This window comes from Magnolia sinica, chromosome 19 (assembly GCF_029962835.1).
Source record: "Magnolia sinica isolate HGM2019 chromosome 19, MsV1, whole genome shotgun sequence".
In the NCBI taxonomy this organism is placed as follows: domain Eukaryota; kingdom Viridiplantae; phylum Streptophyta; class Magnoliopsida; order Magnoliales; family Magnoliaceae; genus Magnolia; species Magnolia sinica.
In genome coordinates this window covers 31,616,096-31,634,169 of record NC_080591.1, presented here as the reverse complement: position 1 = coordinate 31,634,169, position 18,074 = coordinate 31,616,096, and the positions used below count along the sequence as shown (strand labels likewise).

At 36.3% G+C, this 18,074-nt stretch overlaps 1 protein-coding gene across 4 annotated transcripts in view; it reads right to left on the bottom strand.

Moving 5' to 3' along the window:
- Positions 1-18,074, bottom strand: part of LOC131234456 (tRNA dimethylallyltransferase 2) — a 40,427-nt gene that overhangs the window by 7,773 nt on the left and 14,580 nt on the right. For 3 of the 4 annotated variants that reach the window (XR_009165715.1, XM_058231350.1, XM_058231347.1), the window contains exons 5-7: positions 9,512-9,584; positions 9,320-9,435; positions 8,243-8,317 (exon numbers count right to left, since the gene is read on the bottom strand). Coding sequence is in view for 3 of the 4 variants with exons in the window: in XM_058231350.1 (XP_058087333.1) it covers positions 8,243-8,317; positions 9,320-9,435; positions 9,512-9,584 (264 nt within the window). In the remaining variant the exon portion in view is untranslated. The remainder of the gene's footprint in view (positions 1-8,242; positions 8,318-9,319; positions 9,436-9,511; positions 9,585-18,074) is intronic. The other variant, XM_058231348.1, reaches the window with a different exon arrangement.

Sequence of the window (18,074 nt, the reverse complement as noted above, 5' to 3'; positions counted from 1 at the left end):
CTTACCCACAACTGGCTAATGACTAGAGGGTATTACAACAAGGAAGCCTCGAACCTCTTTTAACATGAAGCTAAATATAAAATGAGGGATAGATCTATTCTAAAAAGATTCAACAAATAAGAAATTATACTAGTAAATGCAACTTAAAAAGCAAATTTTACATATAAAAAACCAAAATACAAATACAACTGCTTACAAGATTGGCTCTAATACCACTTTTGCCAGGATCCTCTTGCCAGCAGTGTCACACAAAAACGAAAGCAAGAAAAACAGAAAAAAAGAAAGCTCACAATTGCTTGCTATTCAAGCACTCTCTAGGACTAAACATTGAATTCGCTATTCGAATGGTCAAATTGAAAATTATATTAATCCGAATATTGTCAATACCTTGACTATTTATCAATTCCAAAAATGGTATACTCCCATTACCATCACAAATCTAAATTTCCAAAAAGAAGTAATTGCCTTAATAGATACTGGGGCAGATGTGAATTGTCTTAGAGAAGGATTAATTCCTACTCAATATTGTGAAAAGACAAATTACACAATCTATACTGCTAATAGCCAAGAATCTCATATTGAATATAAATTACCAAATGTTCATATTTGCAAAAATTGAGTGTGTATTCCACTCACCTTCATTATTGTTAAAAACCTCCAACAAGATGTCATTCTTGGTACTCATTTCATTCTGAAAATACAGCCCTTTACGACCACCAGTAAAGGAATCCAAACAAAAATAAATTCAATAGATTTATTCTTTAAATTCATTAAACCACCTCAACATGGTTTAATATCTGAAGTTGTTAATTGTGTTTCCAATAAGGAGACCCAGATTCATTTCTTAAGAAATGAAATTTCCCATCTTCAAATCCAAAAACAACTTCTACATCCAAATTTCCAAAGCCAATTATCAAAATTCCAGAAAACATTAGAACATCTTTGTTCTGATGTCCCAAATGCCTTTTGGCATCGAAAAACTCATTTAGTCACTCTACCATATATAGAGAACTTTAATGAAAATCATATTCCTACAAAAGCTCGCCCTTCCCAAATGGATGCACGGCTTCTTAAACTCTGTGATGAAGAAATCAATTCTCTTCTTCAAAAAGGTCTCATAACTCCCTCAAAATTCCAATGGAGTTGTGCCGCTTTTTATGTAGAAAAAGCTCCTGAGATTGAAAGAGGTGCTCCTAGGCTTGTTATAAATTATAAACCTTTGAATCAAGTTTTAAAAACAATCAGATATCCAATTCCAAATAAAAAAGACTTATTAAATAGGTTGCATAAAGCCAATCTGTTTTCAAAATTTGATCTCAAATCAGGATTTTGGCAAATACAAATTCATCCTAGAGATAGATAAAAAACAGCATTTACTGTTCCCTTCGGACATTTCGAATGGACTGTAATGCCTTTTGGTCTAAAAAATGTTCCTTCTGAATTCAAAAAAATTATGAATGATATCTTTCATCCTTATAAAGATTTCATTCTCTCATACATAGATGACTTACTCATCTATTCCCAAAATATAAATCAACATTGGAAACACTTAGAAATCTTTAAATCTGTTATAGAGAGAAATGGTCTTGTTCTTTCTTTAAGAAAGATTAAGCTCTTTCAAACAGAGATTCAATTTCTAGGATTCAAAATCTCTAAAAATACAATCAGGCCAATCCAAAGAGTCATTGATTTTGCAGATAAATTTCCTGACAAAATTACTGACAAAAAACAACTCCAAAGATTTCTTGGATGTTTAAATTATATATCTGAATTTTATAAAGATTTAGCCAAAGATAGAGCTCTTTTACAAAATCTCTTAACCAAAAAACCAAAAGCTATTTGGTCCGAAGACCATACAAATGCTCTCAAAAACATCAAATTAAAAGTCAAACATCTTCTTTGTCTCAATCTTTCAAACCCTGATTTTCCAAAAATCATCCAAACTGATGCTTCAGACATTGGTTATGGCGGCATTCTTTTACAAAAAGATCCAAAAGATAAAGAACAACTTGTTTGTTTTACTTCTGGGACTTGGAATCCAACTCAACAAAATTATTCTACTATTAAAAAGGAAATTTTGTCAATAGTTTCTTGTATCCAAAAATTCCAAAGCGACATTTTAAACCAAAAATTTATTCTTCGCGTAGATTGCCAAGCAGCCAATGAAGTTTTGAAAAAGGATGTGAAAAACCTAGCTTCAAAACAAATATTTGCAAGATGGCAAGCTATTTTATCAATTTTTTATTTTGATATCGAGTTTATCCCGGGAAAAAAGAATTCTTTGCCTGATTTTTTATCTCGCGAATTTTTACAGGGAAAACTGAATCGAGATTTACCCCATACATTCAAAAATGCCACAAAAATCCAAAAACAAGGGAAAAGAAATAATGGAACTCGAAATCAAGAATTCCTTCTTTCCTCTTCTCCAGACTCCTCTCCAGATTGGAGAACAAAAAAAACCTTCAAGCCAAATTGTCCCAAAAGATCCATTCCAAACGATCCAAGCTCCACCAAAAACAGCGTTCGTACCAAATACCCAAAATCCAGAAGAATACAAACCAAAAGGAAAACATAGGGTATTAACCCTAGAACCCGAATTCTCCAAACTTCCAGAAGAACTTCTCATTCCAAAACTCTTCCTTCCAAATAATCATTTTCATCCAAGACAACCAAATTTCTCCAGAAACTTCTATGAAGCTATTCTGATCCAAACCAAAAGTGCAATTTTTGAGCATCGCACTAATCAAAACCAAAAAGAAATTTCATTTTCGAAAATGAAAATCAACATCATTCTCCAAACAGAATGGGGAAATTCTCTTTCCCAATACCAAAATATTCATAGTCCTGATGGAAAATCTCATTCATTTTCATATTGGGATTATATGGTAGCATGGAAATATGCTCTTCTAATCCAAAATTCTGAAAATAGCCATTCATGGTTTTTAAACTTTTCAAGACCATATACCAAATCTATTCCATCATGGTTTTATACTCAATGGTGGATTTTATTTGGTAGCCATTCAAACATCCTGCCAGATAATTTTTCTCATTTCTCAAATCTTGAGAAAGCTCAAAAACCTGAATACCCAGACTCTTTTCTAATGCAATACTATGCCAAATACGGGATTCCATGGATTCTTCGATGGAAATATGAGGTTTTACCCTCTGAATATCAAAATGCCAAAGTGTTATTCCAATCCACGTACATCAAGTGGTGGAATAAATTTGATTGCTCCATTGTTCTAGAAGCAACAAAGAAGCAGCCTTCTTCCAAAAAATTGCCAAAATCTTTCAAAGAAGCTATCATTGCCTCTCCACCTAATGAAACAGCCAAATTGACGTACATCAAGTGGTGGAATAAATTTGATTGCTCCATTGTTCTAGAAGCAACAAAGAAGCAGCCTTCTTCCAAAAAATTGCCAAAATCTTTCAAAGAAGCTATCATTGCCTCTCCACCTAATGAAACAGCCAAATTGAAGCAAGAACTGACTGCACTAAAAGCTGCATTCATTGCCTTCCAAGATCAAGTGTCCAGCCGTCAAGGATCAACTTATGTGGAATCTGAAGAATATTCAACGGCTGCCCCTGATATTCATCTTCATCCAGATGACCAAGAAGTGTTCTTCTGAAATCTTTAGAAATCCAAGATGCGATTTCTTTCAAATTCAAGCCAAAATGAAGCCAAATACATAATTGAAGCCAAATGCAAGCACCGACAGTCGAAGCCGAAGCTAAGCTGTCTCCGCTACCTGCCAAAAGTCACGACATCAAAAATCTCCAAAAAGTCTACTGTAGCGAATCTACTGTAGAAGCACGCCAAATCACTGTAGCACTTTTACTGTTTACTTTCCAGAATAGTAAAACCATACAGTGTCAAATCCAGTTACTGTGCGCCCACAGTTTCTTTCCCCCTGTTTTGTAAATCCACTTTGTAATAGTTCTGTTAAGAACTCTATATAAGGAGTTTTGCTTTCTTGTTGTAGGCAGGAATTCGAATAGCGAATTCAATGTTTAGTCCTAGAGAGTGCTTGAATAGCAAGCAATTGTGAGCTTTCTCTAAGCTTTCTCTTTTTTCTGTTTTTCTTGCTTTCGTTTTTGTATGACACTGCTGGCAAGAGGATCCTGGCAAAAGTGGTATCAGAGCCAATCTTGTAAGCAGTTGTATTTGTATTTTGATTTTTTATATATAAAATTTGCTGTTTAAGTTGCATTTACTAGTATAATTTCTTATTTGTTGAATCTTTTTAGAATAGATCTATCCCTCATTTTATATTTAGCTTCAAGTTAAAAGAGGTTCGAGGCTTCCTTGTCGTAATACCCTCTAGTCATTAGTCAGTTGTGCGTAAGACTGTTTAAGGGAATTCTATTATTGACAAGCCACTCTTTTAATTAAAAGTTAAAATATGGAATCAGGAAGAAAATCTCTTTCAGAAAGATCTGCCAAATATACAAAATTAGATAGATCTAATAGTTCTGCTTCTATTAGCCAAAATACTATTACCCCTTCCAAAAGTTTAAAATCCAAAATAACCAAATGGTTTTCTACCCAAAGTAATTTTGATTCAGAATCTGCAAAAACAAGCAAAACAATAGAATCTACTAGCATTGGCAAGACAGCCTTTGCTGAGACGATGTCTATTAAAAATCTTGAAGAAATTCGATACTCAGATATCGAACAATCACTCCAAAATTGGAATTTACCACAAGTTCCTACCAATGAGATATATATTGAAGGATCTTTCCAAAATGATGAGTCACTTAAATCAAACTTCATCATCAAAACTGTAGAACAAACAATTCCTATATCTCACCAAAATGAAGATTTGTCTCTACTCTCCGTTAGAGAAATAATCCAAAGTTCTTCCAAATACAATTACCTTCATTTAGGGTTTGTTCAAGTTGCTGTAAAACCATTAACTCGATTGGGTTTACAGATTTCTTGCCTGGTGACTTTAAGAGATAAAAGACACCTTGCATTTAATGATTCCTTAATTGGAATGGTTGAAGCAACCCTTACCGATGGACCTGCATATTTTATATGCATCCCAAATTATGTTGTATCTTTAACAGATAAGCATTTATCAAGATTTCTAAGATTAGGAATCTATACCCAAGGATTCAATATGCTACCAGGAAGTGAAAATATTACGATAACATATCGTATATATTATAAATTAATGAAAACAAATGCTTCAGGGACAGCCTATGAAGACAGGGTTAAAGGTTTAACCACTCTTTTTATGACAAATCTTAACCATAATATAGTGGTTCCCAAAAGAATCAAATGGGATGAAATCAATATTGCTAAATGGCATATTGAAGATGCCCATGAAAAACTTCCAAAAGAAACTACTGAACCAGAAATTATACAAATAAATAATGATGGTTCTGTCGATATTCTCTTTTCCAAATATTCTAAAGAACCTTGTACTTCTTCCCAAAATACTTCTCCAAAGCAAAATTTTATCCCAAAAACTATTCCTACTCATGTTTTTAGTCCTCTATACCAAGAGGATGAATATAATCCTACGGAAAGTGATTTTATACCAAGTGTAAATGTCATTTCCGCTGAATCTAACCTCCCAAAATCATTTGCTATAGATACTGCATATCTAAAGCAAGACTTCCAAAGACATCCTTTAACTAAATGGTATTTTAAAAATATACCTGAATTAGTTAAAAAGGATCTTAAAGAAAAATGGTATCTTCACATGGAAACAGTGAAAGAAACAATTCCTTTCTTTACATGGTTTAAACTAAATAATGAAAATATTCCAAATACCTCAAAAGAAATCCTTATGCTTCAAAATCTCACACGAAAATGAGAATCTCAATTAGGGAATCAACTAAGCCAAACCCTTCCTCCATTCCAATCAATTAAAATATCTGGTACTATTGCATCTCCCATCAAAATAGGAGAAAAGTTTCATGCAGATAGACTAGTGACTCCAAAAGATCTAGCTCCAATAGTTGAACAAAACAACTATACTAATACGTTTCTTCATACTCTTGGAGAACAAATGAATTTGAATAAAATACCACTCTCCAGCATCTTCTTCATCATCTTCTTCATATCCGATAGAGCAAAGAAAGACTTTTGCTTTCTTTTTGCCCAAAGAAGCTGCCAAGCCAACATTTCCAAATCCAAATTCACGTTCAGACTTTATATCTGAATTAGCCAAAAAACTTGAGAAAGCAAAAAATCCTTCTGTCAATGTTCTTTCTCAAGAATTTCAAGAATCTTCTAAAATAAACAATCAACTCCAAAATATTCAACTAGATTCTACCTCTGAATCTGATAATGAAAGAAGCGATTCAGAATCTGATATTGTTACAGACTCTGAAATTGAACAAGTAAAAAATCAATTTATCGAAGCAAGAAATCTTCTCCAAATTTAAAGTATTATTTAGTAGGCCAGCAGTGTCACACAAAAACGAAAGCAAGAAAAACAGAAAAAAGATAAAGCTCACAATTGCTTGCTATTCAAGCACTCTCTAGGACTAAACATTGAATTCGCTATTCGAATTCCTGCCTACAACAAGAAAGCAAAACTCCTTATATAGAGTTCTTAACGGAACTATTACAAAGTGGATTTACAAAACAGGGGGAAAGAAACTGTGGGCGCACAGTAACTGGATTTGGCACCGTATGGTTTTACTATTCTGGAAAGTGAATAGTAAAAGTGCTACAGTGATTTGGCGTGCTTCTACAGTAGATTCGCTACAGTAGACTTTTTGGAGATTTTTGATGTCGTGACTTTTGGCAGGTAGCGGAGACAGCTTGGCTTCGGCTTCGACTGTCGGTGCTTGCATTTGGCTTCAAGTATGTATTTGGCTTCATTTTGGCTTGAATTTGAAAAAAATCGCATCTTGGATTTCTAAAGATTTCAGAAGAACACTTCTTGGTCATCTGGATGAAGATCAATATCAAGGGCAGCCGTTGAAGATTCTTCAGATTCCACATAAGTTGATCCTTGAAGGCTGGACACTTGATCTTGGAAGGCAATGAATGCAGCTTTTAGTGCAATCAGTTCTTGCTTCAATTTGGTTGTTTCATTAGGTGGAGAGGCAATGATAGCTTCTTTGAAAGATTTTGACAATTTTTTAGAAGAAAGCTGCTTCTTTGTTGCTTCTAGAACAATGGAGCCATCAAATTTATTCCACCACTTGATGTACGTGGATTGGAATAACACTTTGGCATTTTGATATTCAGAGAGTAAAACCTCATATTTCCATCGAAGAATCCATGGAATCCCGTATTTGGCATAGTATTGCATTAGAAAAGAGTCTGGGTATTCAGGTTTTTGAGCTTTCTCAAGATTTGAAAAATGAGAAAACAAATTATCTGGCAGGATGTTTGAATGGCCACCAAATAAAATCCTTATTGATGTCATTTTAAGAAGAAAAAAAAATTGAGAGTAACAGTGTGTGAGAGAGAGTAAGAGAGTTAAAAGACAAGACTAGAGAGATTGAGAGATGAGAGTATGAGAGAGAGAGAGAGAGAGAGAGAGAGAGAGAGAGAGTGTGTGTGTGTGTGTGAGAGAGAGAGACAGAGAGAGAAGGTTGTGAAAATAGGGGGTGGGAGTGCCTATCTATACACAAAAATGTGAGAGAAAATGAAGCAAAAAAAAAAAAAAAAAAAAAAAATCTTAACCTTTGGGAGCTTATGCCATCACATACTGTGTATGTGATGACATAATCACATAATTATGGCTTATGCAGTCACATTCTTCTCTATGCGATTGTGTAAGTCCCAACGGCACAATAACCACATATACCACCATGGCTTATGCACTCCATTGGTCCAAAATGGCATATGTGATGCCATAAGCATTTATGTGATCGCATATGACAACAATGCCTGTGCCATAGGTGCCGTAAGGAAATAAGGATTAAAATAACAAAAATCCTAGGAGGGGAAGGAGGTTGTGAACCATGCCTTTTTCCATACTCTCAATCCATTCAGCAGGTAGGCACATAAAAAAACTGAAAGGATGAGAAAACTTCAGCCAAGTTTTTGTCAGCTGTACATTTGTTTCGTAAAAATGGCCTAGTGGACCAACTTATTCTTGGTCCAGAGCATCTACATAGTGGTACCAATCTGATGATTGCTTGGATCTTGCACCTATGTGAAATGCTGGCATATGTGTGATGTGTACTTGAGCTACCTTATATGCACGTGTGAGCTTAGCAAAGCTCTAAATACATAATCCAGTCATCGTAACTAACAAGGAGCACAAACCTCTGAAGCCTTTCCTTGAAAAAGTTTGCTAGGGAGGACACCAGAGCTTGCATACAAAGTAAGGTAATGATTTACCTGCAGCAAACACATTGCTGATTTTTAAACTCCCATCATAAATATCATAGATAACATGTAATCAAGTTATTTCTACAGTTTCCAGTTACCATCTGACGACATTAATCCAGATTACACAAATACCTATTACTCAACAAGCTTATTTAGGAGACTGGAAAAAAAAAATGTAGTATAAACAATCATTTCAATTTTGAAGTTACATCTCATTATCATATTGATAATACACATCTAATTACTTGCTTGCAATAACCTGCTCATTAACCCAATATACCATACTAGCAGTGTTTCAAATAGTGCCCGCAGCGTAGCGGTAGCATATGCTACATGGCGTAGCGTGACTGTAGCGCTACATAGTGTCCTAAATAGCGTGAATCCCCTGTAGCGTACGCTACAGGGCGCGTAGTGTGCACTACAGCTACGTAGCGCATAGCGTACGCTACAATGTATTTTTTTACTATTATTTTTTTCATGTTTTCTTTGTATCTAATGTTGATGAATGCGACACTTGTATTGTACTTGATACTTTTAACCTATGGCTATGGGATTTTTATTTCTTTTCATAATTGTAACTTGTGGTTTCAATTAGACATTATTAATTAAAGTGGTTTGCTTAGAAAGTTGTTGATGTGATAATTATCTGATTTGGTTTATACATGTGGATTGGGTTTTGATACATGATAACTAATAACTTGTTTAAACATGCTTATAATTGATCAAATGAATGATCTTTTAGGCATTTTTATATTTTTTTCCTTTTTTCCACTATTTATTATATTTGTCCTATTTTTAAATTAAACAATAAAAGTATCATGTAGCTTACGCTACACGCTACGTATTTATGCTACACGCTATAGAGGGCTGAGCGCTACGCATCATGCTACCACTATTCAAAACACTGCATGTTAGAGAGCAATTCTGCAAAACCTACTAAAACAGGATCAGCCAATTTTCTTATTAGAAAGAGATAAATATGGATGAAATAAAATCTCCAAAATTCCTTACTTTTCTGTGATCATTTGGATGGATCCTGTTGGCTGCAACTGGATCAAGCACTTTAAGACGGTCAAAACCACTAAACTCACTGCCCTGATCAAAACCAATATTTGGATGTAGGTCCCCTGCAATAAATATGGCCAATTTAAAATGATGACGGAATACAAACTCTGCATACAGTACCAAAGGAGGGCTCCTTACCGAGGGAGTCATTACGATTGCATTCATCCACATCATCTATCAAATCATCCACCAGGAATGGGCTCACAAGAGCCTGTACACATTACAAAGGAACAGTAGTTTATAAGAAATGACCTCATAATATCCAATTTCCTTGATTCAGAGACTGGTTTATTCATCATAGAATTCAAACATTACATCAATGCTTCTCCTAAGAAATTAATCCAAAGTCGCCGCACAAAAGAGAAAGTAAGAACATGATATTGATATGCATACTGTACCATAGACTTTGAGCAATCAGCTTCTTTTTCTTTTGCTTTCCATTTTCCTGTGTGTGTGTGTGTGTGTGTGTGTGTGTGTGTGTGTGTTTCAAAGGGTAGAGCGGTATACTTGTTTACAAAGAAATCTGTGTGATGCAAAATAGTACGAATTTCACAGAATAGAAGTCTTCATTCATCATCAATGCAGCATAGCAAAGCACATACACATGAATGCAGCATGCACTCACCTACACATACAGACAAGAAGATAAAGAAGAGTCATTTAAATAATGACCAGCCCGACCATGTGTGATCGTTCAACAACTTGTAAGTTGGACCAATATGATCCCGCACCAAAAAGAAGTTTATGGACAAGAAATGGATGCAAGCTTCAAGCACATCAAATACCCAAGTTGGTTTCATTAAGGCAAAGAAACCTAAGAGTGTCTTTGTAAATGTTACTTGTGCATCCATGTGACTCCATAAAGAATAAATAAATAAACAAATAAATAAAAACTTAGAAACATTAAACTCAGCTGACCAACATCTCGAATCTACTAAATATTAAAAGAAAGCACTGATATAGGGTCTATTTGCATGAGAAAAACCAAATGAATTGAGATTTCTTTTGTAGCTGATATGAACTCATTTTGGTTACTATTACACTGATTTTTATGACAGCACATGGTCTAGGCAACTTGGACCTGGACTTAAGCCTCATTAGTATCATGAAGTGAGGGAAACTTGCCTAAACAATGATGTTGAATTTACTATAGACTTTATCGCCAAATACGAAGTAGGTTGGAAAATCAATGGATGCGTATTAATGGCCAATGGATGGACCAATGGAGAAGGTATTCCATATCGGTAACAGTGGCTAAAACAGTCTGATGAGGACATTCAAGCACCATACCAGAGGAGGAGGGCTGAGTCAATCTCCTTATGGTTAGACGGCCATTACATGGGACCCACTTGACCCAATTCATATCCCTAGCCACATTGAAGAACCCACGTGCATGTTCGTGCATCTTGGAAAACCCCACACTGCGAATATGCACGTGGGATGCATATAAGAGCTTGATGGACATATTGGACCGTTGGATCATCATCATTGGACATCTTAATCGTGGACCCCCATGGGCCACGAAATAGTTGTTTAGATTATTTACATGCTTCATTATTTTTGGCATAGCTTATATTTGTGTTGACATTAGGGAGTTAGGAACAACTTTTAATTTATTAAGTGTCTTTATGTTGAGAATCTAATCTGAGAACATCTTTTTGTAAAATGTCTTTTTTGAGACTATAAAAGACAAAGATGGGTGTGTGAAACCCTAATGCCATTATTTTGAAAAAAAAAAAGCTTTGTATTTTCTCTTCTTCATGTGATTTGAAGAATACTCCATGCGATTTGGAGCTTGGGTGTGGTGTGATTCTATTCCCCATTCAACGGAGGTGTAAGGCTTCCATCTATCATCTTCTTTCTCTCTTTTTTTCTATCTAAAAGAGGTATTTTCCAAAAAAAAAAAAAAAAAACTAAAAAAATCTTCGTCTCTCTTCTTCCCTTCCTATCCAAGACCATCCAAATCATCTTTTTCTTCAATTTTCAATCATACAACTTCAACCCCAACCAAAATCAACCATTGAGGACCCAAAAAACCCTAGGTTGACCGTATAAACAATCACTCAATCCTTTGATTTCCCCTTGCTTCCCCCATCAAAACCCATTGATTTCCCATCCATAACCCTAGATCCCCAATTTCTAAAAACCCTATTTCCAAAATCTCCAATTCCCATGAACCCTAATTTTCCAAATTTCAGATTTTTCCCTTCCTAATCGTAATCATAAAACCTACAAATATGTCCCTTAAGTGTGGAACGTGCCTATGCTAAATTGGAAGTTATATCCTTCCATCGGGCTTAGTTTTAATTGATTTATGTGATTTCTTAGCATGCGGGCATGTGATTTAGGTTAAATCAAATTTTATTTCCTATTGCTTACTCTTAATTACTTGGTGGATTAGCATCTTTTATTAATTGAATTACTTTATGGACTCTTTCATAATCTCCACATTGCATGCTAGCATTAAATCATGTGTCCTGCATTACAGTCACCACTGTTACCAACACGGAGTATCGGCATAACGGATGTATCAATTGAATTTTTTTCTCGAAAAATTCTGGAAAAAATATTCAGAAAATCCAAATATATATATATATATGTAAATATTCCAAATATATATTCATTTTTGTTTTAAACATGTTTATGGTGGTGTAATGGTCCACTCTTTGGTGAGAATCCTATATAGGAGTGTTTGGAGAATTTATGAACCTGACAACCTGGGATTGACTGCGAACCTTCTAAATTTAATTTTCTAATTATGTAATATCAATTATAAATTTATTAGAATGAATTAATGCCAAAACATCTCATATTTGCAGGTTTTACTATTATTTACAGTGTGAGTGCATTACACACCTCGCGACTCACATTACAAACTACATATACTTTTGTCTTATCGTGTAATTTCTATATTTAAATTTTTGATATCATTTCACCCAATAAATCTTAAGAAAAAATTTAAATTAAATTCGTATGTATAGTGCTACCGATTTGGCAGACCACTCAATGTCCCAAATCAGCCTCGAATCTATTGGCACTTATCCCACTAATGGATCGGTGGACATTTATTGGACAATGAAGAATGAAAATATCAAATGGTCCTATTTTAAAAAATAAGTGTCCACAAATTAACGGTTAAAATCATTCAAACAATTTGATTTTGGGCTTGTGACTTAGCAATAATAGTCTCATAATTTAATCGGTTAATTTTGAGTTAATACATGCCTCATGTACAATTTTTTTAGGGCCCAAATTAGGTGGGAGTCAATTGTGTAGTGTAGCATACACCACCGACCACGGTGGTGTGTTGACGTGGCAAAGTTTTGTGGGCCCCCACCATGATGTATTTGTTATATCCCACACCGTCCATCCTTTTTGCCATATAATTTTAGGGCATGAGCACAAAAATGAGGCAAATCCAAGCTGAAGTGGACCACACCACAGAAAGCATTGGGGAAAATGACACCCACCATTGAAACCTTCCAAGGGCCCACCATGACTTTTATTTGCCATCCAACCTATTCATAAGGTCACATGGACCTAGATGAAGGGAAAATAGAATCAGCTTGATCCAAAAGTTCAATGGCCCCTGGGAAGTTTTCAATGGTAGGCGTTCAATCCCTACTATTTTTTGTGGTGTGGTCCACTTGAGCTTTGGATCTGCCTCATTTTTTGGGCTCATGCCCTCAAAAAATCTGGAAGAATGGATGGACGCTGTGAATATAACACATCACGGTGGCGCCCATAAAAACTTTGCCACGTCAACATACCATCGAGGTCGATGGTGTGCGCTACACTACACAATCCAAGCTCTATTGGGTGAGGCCCTGAACGTGGGGCCCACCTTGATGTATGTTTGCATATCCATGCCGTCATCTATTTTGCAAGCTCGTTTTAGGGCATAGCCCCAAAAATGAGGCAAATCTAAATCTTAGGTGGACCACATAGTAGCGATTGAATTCCCACCATTAAAAACTTCTTGAGACTACAAAAGTTTTAAATCAAGCTGCTATCTATGCTTTACCTTCATCTAGGTCTGTGTCACCTTATCAATAGGTCGGATGGCAAATAAACACTACAGTGAGCCCTAGGAAGTTTTTAATGGTGGGCATTCAATGCGTATTGTGTGGACCACTTGAGATTTGGATATGCTTCATTTTAGGGACCGCGCCCCTAAAATGAGTTGGAAAAACCGATGGACGACAAGGATATACAACACATACATCAAGGTGGGCCCACGAAACACTGCAAGTGCACAACATCATAACCCAAGCAGAATATTTTAAAATTAAAAAAAAAAAACAAAAAAAAAACTTAAACATGGTTGTGGAATGGCCACGTTTCATTCTCACCCAAAGAGGAAGGAAAATGAATATATATATATATATATATATATAGAGAGAGAGAGAGAGAGATGTTGGCCACCGCGGTAGCCACAACAGGCTCGCAACAGCAGCAAAAGAAGAAGAAGAGGTAATTTTTTCTTCTTTTTTTTTGTCTCCTTCTCCATCAAGGAGCTGTAATGGCCGATACAAGGTCGTAACAGCTATTACGGTTCCATTTTTCTCCCCCACCCCCACTTCAAACCCGTATCACGTAGCGACCATGGTCGTTATCGATACGAATCGGCTGTTACAGATGAAACATAACCGTTTTGGTACACCTTGCCAATATCCGGTCGGAAAGTCATTAACTTCCTCATTAACTATCCAACTAGGATTGTTTTCTTAAGTCTGTAAATGCATCAACCCATTCTCACACAACTTAATATTCATTTAAATTATTAGAGTGTAGTTGAAAAAATAGGAGAAGAATATGCTATACAAGTTATCATGGATAACACAACCTCCTACGTGGTTATCGGTCATATTCTTAGAGAGAAGAGGCATCGTTTATTTTGGACTCCATGCACGATACAGTGCTTAGATTTAATGTTAAAAGATATATGTAGGTTATATATTAAAGTGATTGCTAGGGCTAGAAGAATAGTTGTCTTTATGTATAAAAATATCCTTCTCCATCACATGAGAATACAAATTGGATGTAATTTGCTTCGTTGAGTTGTTGTTCGATTCACACTAGCCTTTTTAACATTACAAATGTTGTATGAAAAAAAAAAAAAACTAATATTAAAAGCTTTATAGTGTCGGTTGATTGGAATAATGGGCCGTGGTCAAAGAAGACCGAAGGGAAGTTAGTCCAACAAACCAACCTTTTGCAATTGTTTTGGACACACGTGATAAAAGTAATAAAATCATCAGAACCCTTAGTAGGTACGTTAAGATTAGTTGACAGTAATGAGAAGCCACTAATGGTCTGCATCTATGATGTAATGAAGATGGCTATAAACAAAATATGGACCACTTTAATTATAAAGAATGTGATTATAGACCTATATTAGATATTATAGATAAGAGATGAGGGAGCCAAATACCAACTCTATTATATTTGTCTGCTTACATCCTTAATCCGGCCATATCCTTCGTTTCTGCCGATCGGAGTGAGGCAGAAGCAAAACATGGTGGATTTTTTTATGTTTCAGAGAGAATGGTCCCAAATAAAGATGAATAAGATATGATTTCTGCTCTACTGGAATTCTACATAAAGGATGCGCAGATTTTCTTAAGAGACATAGTCATCAAGCATAGAACTATGAAATTGCCAAGTATGAATGCCTTGGCGAGTTACTCTAACTTAGAAATAATTTCTTACAATCTACAGAATCTAATATACTTTAATTGTTACTTGCAAAACTAACTAGTGGTCAATATACAGAGTGGATCCAAACAAGAAGGATCTAGCATAAAAGAAGCTGGCCATGAAAATTCTCAGCCTTACATGTTCTTCTAGAAGTTGCAAACGCAACTGTAGTACGTTTGAATTGGTAATTTTTTTCAATTCACTCCTCAAATGTTGAATTTAGACTTGATATGAATATTAAAACTTCAAAGTAATCGAACACCGGCCTATCACTAATTCACTTTCAATTGGAATGTTATATAAACTCATAAAAAATAAAAAAATAAAAAAAGAATCGTCTTGCACAAAAGAAACTAGATAATCTAGTCTTCATCCAGTACAACCAAAAGCTGCAAGAACGATTTCAAGCTAGGCGAGAAAAGCCCGGTTTCTATGGTCCCATCTGCCTAGATGATTTAGAGGTAGAGAGTGAGTGGCTTGTAGAGACAAAAGACCCAGTCTTTGCAGCCAAGGACCTAACATGGGCCCAAGTAGAAGATGTCGCATTTGGATCGGCACCTGAAAAAGTTCTTCAACTCAAAAGCAGAGAAGAGGGGTGAGCACTAGCATGAGGCCTAGTAGCAGACTAGCAATCAAGGCCAAGAAATAAACAAGATTGAGGAGATATAAGGAGATGATCAACCATTAAATGTAGATAAACAACTAATGCAAACTGATGATGAAGAAACCAAAGACAATGAAGTACACGTCGAAGAAGGAGACAACTCTGATGATAACAATGATGCTAGAGGTGATGTACCATAATGGATTAGGGATCAATGTGTATAGTGTTGAGATGTGGAGCCACATCTGGACAGGGCCGCTCGACCAGTCGAGTGGTCTGCTCGACCGGTCGAGTGGCCCACTCGACCAGTCGAGGGCTGGCTCGACTCAAAGTCCAACGAGTTATGATTTTTTTGGGTCCGTGGTGCTCGACCGGTCGAGGCCCTTGCTCGACCAATCGAACAGCCTGCTCAACCAGTCAAGGTTACGCAGATTCGTTTTGTGGATTTGATGCGGACCACGGAAATTTGAGGTGGTTTCGCAAGGGTGCGAAAGGGAAGTTGCCTAAACTATAAATAGGGGTCCCTAGGGCTATTCTAGAGTTAAGGGAGTTATTCTAAAGTGTGGGCAAAGGGTTTTCTCTATACATCTAAATGGAAAAGGTTAGTATATTGCTTGTAATCTCGTTTTCTTCATAGTGGAAGTTTTGCACCGTGGTTTTTCACCCTTATTGGGGTTTTTCCACGTATATCTTGTCTTGTGATTTATTTGGTATGCTTTGATTCTATCTCTAGATTATATTTCTTTCTGTTTAACGTTTGTGGGTGAGACCAGAGATTATATCTCTGTTCACTAGCATTGTTGGCGTGCTGCGCACCAACTAGTATCAGAGCTATTAGTTTAGTTCAAGTGGGAGCGATGACGGAAGAAGGGAAGACTAGAATTGAAAAGTTTAATTATTCAAACTTTGCCTTCTGAAAGATGCAGATGGAGGACTATCTGTATCAGAAGGACCTTTATATTCCTTTAGAAGGAAAAGAAAAGAAACAGAGAAGATGACAGATGATGAATGGTTTTTATTGGATCGGAAAGCTTTAGGAACGATCCGACTCTCTTTGTCTAAGAGCATCACTTTCAATATATCCAAGGTGAAAAACACAAAAGAATTAATGGAAGCCCTATCTACGATGTATAAAAAACCATCAGCATCCAACAAAGTTCATCTCATGAAACAGCTATTCAACATATAAAGATGTCAGATGGTGGGAGCGTGGCTGAACATATAAACGAGTTCAATATAGTCACGAGCCAATTGGAATCCGTTGGCATTATTTTTGAGGACGAGGTCAGGGCATTATTGATCTTGTCCAATTTGTCAGACAGTTGGGATGGTTTGGTGATTGTCATGAGCAATTCTTAGGGGTCGACAAAGCTAAAGTTCGATGATATGGCCAGTCTAATTCTCAGCGAAGAATTTAGAAGAAAGACATCAGGAGTTTCAGGGGATTCAGGGAATGCTCTAAACGTTGAAGGAAGAGGAAGATCGTTGAACAAAGGAGGCAATAACACGAACGTTCTAAGTCGAGGAAGAAGTCCAAGGGACCGAAATACAAAGACGGGTGTTGGCATTGCGGGAAGAAGAGGCACATGAAACGTGATTGCATGGCACATAAGAAACAAGAAGGAAGCTCTCAAGGCGGAAAGGATTCAGTGAATCTATCTGAGAAGAGTGACACAGAGGCGTTGATCTTGTCTCTTGATGCGAGGAATGAGTCTTGGGTCATAGACTCGAGTGCTTCGTTTCATGCCACTTCATGTAAGGAAGTTCTGCGTAATTATGTGTCAAGTGACTTCGGAAGAGTCTACCTAGGTGATGATGAGTCGTGCAGTATTGTTGGAAAATGAGGCATTCATATAAATCAGAAAGACGGAACGACTTTGAAATTGAAGGATGTCAGACATGTACCGAGTTTGAAACGGAATTTGATTTCAATGGGGCAGTTGGCCGATACCGGATATATGACAACCTTCACCAGTGATTCCTAGAAGATCACAAAAGATGCCTTGGTGATATCTCGAGGCAAGAAGGAAGGTACTTTGTACGTGACTTTAGGATCGTATAGTTCACTCACAGTCGCATCAACTAGAGTGGATAGGCAGTTATGGCATCAGAGGTTGGGACATGAGTGAGAAGGGGATGAATCATGAAAGTGCTATTGTCAAAAGGGAAGCTACCAGGGCTGAAGTCTATTGACTTGGAATTCTGAGAGAATTGCGTGTATGGCAAGCAGAAGAGGGTAAGTTTCAAGAAAACAGAACACGCTCCAAAGACGCATCTATTGGATCTTGTACACACTAATGTGTGGGGACCGGCACGGGTATCATCTCTTGGTGGCTCACGTTATTTTGTTTCTTTTATTGATGATGCTAGTAGAAAACTGTGGGTCTATTTCTTAAA